Source organism: Pteropus vampyrus, unplaced genomic scaffold (genome assembly GCF_000151845.1).
Source record: "Pteropus vampyrus isolate Shadow unplaced genomic scaffold, Pvam_2.0 Scaffold134, whole genome shotgun sequence".
Taxonomy (NCBI): domain Eukaryota; kingdom Metazoa; phylum Chordata; class Mammalia; order Chiroptera; family Pteropodidae; genus Pteropus; species Pteropus vampyrus.
The window spans coordinates 41,148-46,899 of record NW_011888915.1 but is presented as its reverse complement, the minus strand read 5'-3'; the positions used below and the strand labels follow the sequence as shown (position 1 = coordinate 46,899).

The 5,752-nt window shown below is 40.2% G+C and overlaps 2 protein-coding genes across 5 annotated transcripts in view; both read right to left on the bottom strand.

Moving 5' to 3' along the window:
- The window catches only part of LOC105297012 (protocadherin beta-4), a 9,584-nt gene extending 7,879 nt beyond the window's left edge, over positions 1-1,705 (bottom strand). The window contains exon 1 of the mRNA XM_023534888.1: positions 25-1,705. Coding sequence (XP_023390656.1) covers positions 25-1,500 — 1,476 coding nt within the window. The 5' untranslated portion in view covers positions 1,501-1,705. The remainder of the gene's footprint in view (positions 1-24) is intronic.
- Positions 1-5,752, bottom strand: part of LOC105297013 (protocadherin beta-2) — an 87,838-nt gene that overhangs the window by 66,097 nt on the left and 15,989 nt on the right. Inside the window, exon 2 of one of the 4 annotated variants that reach the window (XM_023534884.1) lies at positions 5,430-5,739. The exons of 1 other annotated variant lie outside the window; for it this stretch is intronic. In XM_023534884.1, coding sequence (XP_023390652.1) covers positions 5,430-5,739 — 310 coding nt within the window. Of the gene's footprint in view, positions 1-4,979; positions 5,740-5,752 lie in introns of those variants that run through there. 2 more of the 4 variants (XM_011367404.2, XM_011367402.2) reach the window with 2 other exon arrangements.

Here is a 5,752-nt window from a genome sequence, read left to right as displayed (position 1 = left end):
GGAGGTCAGGGGCAGCTGCGGGTCCTGGGGCGGCAGCAGCGAGTAGGTGACCTGGGCGTTGGCGCCCGCGTCTCTGTCTGTGGCGCTGACGCTGCCGATGTGCAGGGCGGGGCTGTTGTTCTCGCGGACGAACAGGGTGTAGGAGGTTTGGGTGAAGGCTGGGGCGTTGTCGTTGACGTCGGAGACCAATACGGTAATGTTGTGGTCGGTTTTCAGTCTGGGAGTCCCCAAGTCGGTGACGGTGATGGTGATGTTGTACTCAGCTTGGCTTTCTCTGTCCAGCGCTCCTTCTGTTACCAAGGTGTAGAAATTCTCCACCGACGGTCTTAGAAGAAAGGGGAGATTGTCATCTATAGAACAAATAACCTGTTGGTTATGCCCAGAGTCTGCATCTGAAACACTGAAAACTGCCACTATCATCTCTGGCAGGTTTTCAGGAATGGGGCTGTTGAGTGATGACACAGTCAATTCAGGGGCATTGTCATTCACGTCCAGGACCTTAATGATTATAGAGCATTTTCCTGATAGTCCTCCGCCATCTGTGGCTTCAACATCCACGTGATAAGATTGGAATTCTTCAAAATCCAATGTCTTTCTCAGTCGAATTTCTCCTGTGATTGCATTTATTTCAAAGTGCTGGTTAACGTCATCGACTTGAAATAGGGCATAAGATACCTCCCCAAAGGATCCTGCATCTAAATCTCTTGCTGAGACGGTGATAACCAGAGAGCCTAGGGGGTCGTTTTCAGGGACTTGCGCCTCATAGAGCTCCTGAGTAAACTCGGGGGCATTGTCATTGATATCCAAGACCTGGATTTGAATCTCCGTGGTCCCTGACCGGGGCGGAGACCCTCCATCCAGAGCCGTGAGGGTTAGCCTGAGTTCGGGCTTCTCCTCACGGTCCAGCGCTTTGTCCAGCACCAGCTCAGGGTACTTCCTGCCGTCGCTGCGATTGCGAGTGAGAACATGGAAGTGAGAATTGGAGCTGATGGTGTAGCTCTGAAGGCTGTTGCTACCCGCGTCTAAATCCTGTGCCATTTTCAACGGAAATATCTTTCCTGGAGTAGTAATTTCTGATATTTTTAGTAGCATTTCTCCGGCCGGGAACTTCGGGGCGTTGTCATTTATATCTCTGACTTGCAAGGCAGCCCGGAAAAACTTTAAGGGATTTTCCAGTAACACCTGGAAAGGTAGAACACAGGGCTCACTGGAGCCGCAAAGCTCCTCCCGATCAAGTTTCTCATTTAGCAGCAAATCATAAGTGTGTGGGTCAAGCTGCAAATATTGTCTGTTTCCCTTGAAAACAACCTGGGCTCCCCGCGCAGCCAGCTCTCCCATCCTGAGTCCCAGGTCTTTTGTCAAGTTAGCAACAAATGTGCCACTTTCTGTCTCCTCCAACACAGAATACTGAATTGATTCTGAACACGCCTCCCACAAAACCATCAATACAATGAAGGTCGCCACTTGCCTTTCCTTGCGATGGGCTTTTGTTTGTGCCATCTCTATTGTTATGTCTGATTCCAGAGGAAAAATCCTTCTCGACTCGCAATCACTGCATCCACCGTCGACCTTCCGAAATGTTCTTGCTTCGAATTCGTTCTTTTAATATGTCTGGTGCTTACTGCCTTCCTGAACACTTCTATCTTGGCTTTAGCTTAAATGTGCTCTGTATTTTTTCTTGGGTTTCTCGGTGAAATGGCGTCCACGGAATCTGCAGAGTTTGGATTTACTCTCTTAGCCTGCACTGCCACCACGCGTTCAAATTTATAACTTCATGAGGAGCTTGTAGGTCAATACCATTGACAAAATCTGAGCATTCTAAAGGCTTTTAGATCCAGTCAGTGCTTCTCAAATTGAAGTGTTCGAACCACTTGCATAAAGGATTACTTGGAAGTCTTGAGGGTTTTTTTTTCGCAAGCCCATTCCTGGGCTCCCCTCCAGACCTAGAATCAAATTTTCTGGTGGTGCTAACAGAAATCTCAACTTCAATCTTTCTCTTTAAGTGATTTTTATGCACACTAATGTTTAATTGAAAATCGCTCCCTCAGACAATATAAACCTCTTATGATCAACTTTTATGCTTTGCCAGTGCAATTTATCTCTGATGAGCCATATAATCTGTGAATCCACAAAGTACACTATTTAATTGTCCCAACAAACACATCAACAAACTATGCAAAATGTAAAAGTGGTTAGCAACACTGATGGTAAAAGAAGCAATCATTTCTCTAAATTATTTGACTCATAAAATGGCATGAACAACAGATGTAATTTGTTTTGTGGTTACACCTGCATAGTAAAAGGAACAATTAGGCTATTATGATGAAAACTGAGGCCAAGATGTACTTATGATGAAAATACCTTATTAAATTAAATTATTTAAAAGAAGAACTAAGAGCAATTAAGTGTCTGTTATAAGTAAGCATTTTAGGATTTCACTTCATTTTTGTATGAATAAAACTGGTGATGATTTTATTAGTATTGTTCATTTTACTATAACTTTCAAAATCAAATTTACTTCCTAAATTAACCGAGATCTAAATATATTACCCTGTCATAAGAACATAATGCAATGCAGAAAACAAATATTTAAGACTCACCTCTACCATCCTCTCACAACATGGATGATTCCAGGTCCTATAAATATAGACCAAATAAGGTAGTGCGAAGGTGAATTACTTTTGAGTGGAAACCATGGAATTCAATGATAATTCATCATGGCTATATCCATTCCTATCTCACCAGTTTCTGCTCAGAGAAATAGTAAAATATATCTCTAAATATCCTAAAAGTACATGAAATGGGTTGGTGCACATATAAGGAAACAAAATATACCGAACATAATTCATTTCAGGTTGATTTCATATCTATTGAGAGGTGAAATCAATTGAGTTCTAGCAAAATTCGCTTTAGGTAAGAGTCAAAATAATGGAAGATTTAAAATGAGAATATTTTTTAAAAATACTTCAACTCTAGGTAAAACAAATTAAGCTAAATAAAATCTAAACTCCAAGCAGATGAAATAATTTCATAGTTGAAAAGCACCTCTATCTATCTTGAAGGATAAAAATAAGGTCACTGTGACCAGCTTCCATGGTTTGCTTAACCTTACTGAGAATAAACCTTCTTGAGGATGTCAATAACAAAATAAACTGATGAAGTAAAAAACCACAAACATCTTGGTTGGGTTTAGTTTCTTTGCTGAAATAAAGCGATTTCAAGCTCAATCCTAAATGCTTCATTCTTTCAGTGGATATTCTGATTCCAGCTTAATGGCATCTCTGGCGTCCAGGGTCCTTTATTCACTCTCTTTGACTGCAGCACCAGCAGGTATCCTTAAATATGGCTTACAAATTATTTTTCATTTTAAAACAGATTTTATTAGAAGTACAGCGTATGTTATTTTCTCTCAAGGCTCCCTTCAAAAATCTTAATGCTCATTTCTAAAGAAATAAAAGGAATTTTTCTGGAGAGCACTAAGACATTTAGTGGAAATCTTGGAATCTCAGCATACAACCTTTTGCATCCAGTCATATGAAGGGCTATGTCCTGAAAAGAGTTCCCTGCCCATACATCACAATGCACCTTAAAGTAAAGCCTGATATTTTTACCCTGGCCCTGAACTGATTCACAGAGTGTACCCTGTCATAATTTCCACTCAGACAGAAACTTGGGGGCAGAGTACCCTATCATACAAAAGCAGAAAAGACTTATAAAACAGCAACCTTGATTATATAAAAGTTCATTTGAGGGAGGTTTGAAAGTGTAAGAGAGAAACAGGTAACAGAAAAAATAATTATATTTTTTCTTTCATACAGAAAATCAGAAGAAGCTGTTGTTAGTGGAACAATAAATGGAGGTTTGTTTGCACAAAACCATACTGGAAAATAGTGAGATAACTACATATGAAGGATGGATGAGAGAAGTTTAAGTCTGCTAGGTACTGAACAATAATAGTAGGAAATTAATTGTTTAAAGTTTATGAAAAAGTTACAAACATACACTTTTTGGATAAGGAAGTGAATATAAAAAAAAAAACCTAGAAAGTGAAAGGTTTAAAAGTGCTAGCGAATGGGATAAAATAAGAAAATAAACAATACCAGGTGTTGGCAAGAGTGTAGAGGAACTGGTATATCCAGACACTGCTGATAGCAGTGTAAATTGGTATAACCATGTTGGAAAACTATTTGGAACTATCTACTGAAAGTGAACATGTACTTAATGAGCAGCAATTCCACCCCTAGGTATACACCCAACAGAATGCATATACATGTTTGCCAAAAGACATGAATGAGAATGTTCATAGCAGTATTATTCAAACAACCAAACCTTGCACCAACCCAAATATCCATCTACAGTAAGATGGATAATAAATTGTGAAATATTTATACACTGACTACTATACAGCAATGAAGATGAAGAACTAAAATTAAAAGCAATATGGATAAGTTTCATAAACATAATGTTGAATGAAAGAAGCCATACACAAAACAGTTCATATTTTATCATTCCATTTAAATAATTCAAAACAGGAAAAACTAAACTATAGTATTAGAAGTCATGATATTTGTTATATTTGGGCTGGATTTTAAGGGATAATCGGTGTGGTACCTGGGATGCTAACAATGTTTCATTCTTCATCAAGATGCTGATACCAATATGCTCAATTTCTGAAAATACATTGAGCCGATGTTAAGAATTTGTTCACTTTCCTGTATGTATAATTCAATGAAAATGCTTGTTGTTTTTTTTTTTTTTAAAGGTTGCTAGTGGGGATAAGAGCTAGGAAAGAAGAGTAGATAAAAAATTGTTTCCATTCTATTTCCTCACGTATTACATTTGTTATCATATGCATGTATTCCTTTGAAAATAATATTTAAAATTATGAAAAAATATTTTTATTTTTTGTTATTTAGCATCAATATAATTAGAGTGTGATAAAACACAGTGAATAGAATACAGAGAAAAGCAACTAATATTTTATTTTATTAAGGTGGTCATCACATCAAATGCCAACGAGAGGAGCAAACATTTCAGGAAAATCAACAGCATGCATGGTTTTGGAATGGCATTATGTAAATAATGCAATGGCATAAAATCGAGTTTTCTAAAATTGGACAAGATAAAGTGCAATGGACAAATACATTACAAAAGGGAAATCAGGCTATACCTGAAGGTGGAATTATTGTCCATGACGCTGTCAAATTCTGTATCTGGGGAAATTAGATATGGATGACAAAACACACTGCATCATGATGAGATCCCTAGTTGAATCCAAAGCTATTTCGGAAGGTGGCATTTTCCTCCATTTCTTTGCCAGTGCTTTGGGGAAGAAGATTGGGGAGAATCGGCTTCAAGAACTTGAACTCATTTGACTTGGAACCCTCTGTCAGACACACCTCATATTGATAGCTCTGGGAAAGGGTTCCACTGCCGCTGACATCCACCAGGTGGCCCGGAAAGTGGCCCTTGGGCACCGAGCAGCCACCCAATGAGGCAGCCTTGCCCCTTCGGCACAGCCGCACTGCGATGAACGCCAGCACCGAGAACAGGAAGAGCGACGACACCGACGCCAGCGCGATGACCAGGTAGACCGTGAGCGGGTCGGCCTGGGCCGCGTCGGCAGCCGCTTCCGGGAGCGGCAGGTAGGGCTGCGAGAAGCCGTCCACCAGCAGCACGTGCAGCGTGACGCTGGCCGACAGCGGCGGCTCGCCATTGTCCTTGACCAGCACCAGCAGCCTGTGCTTGGCCG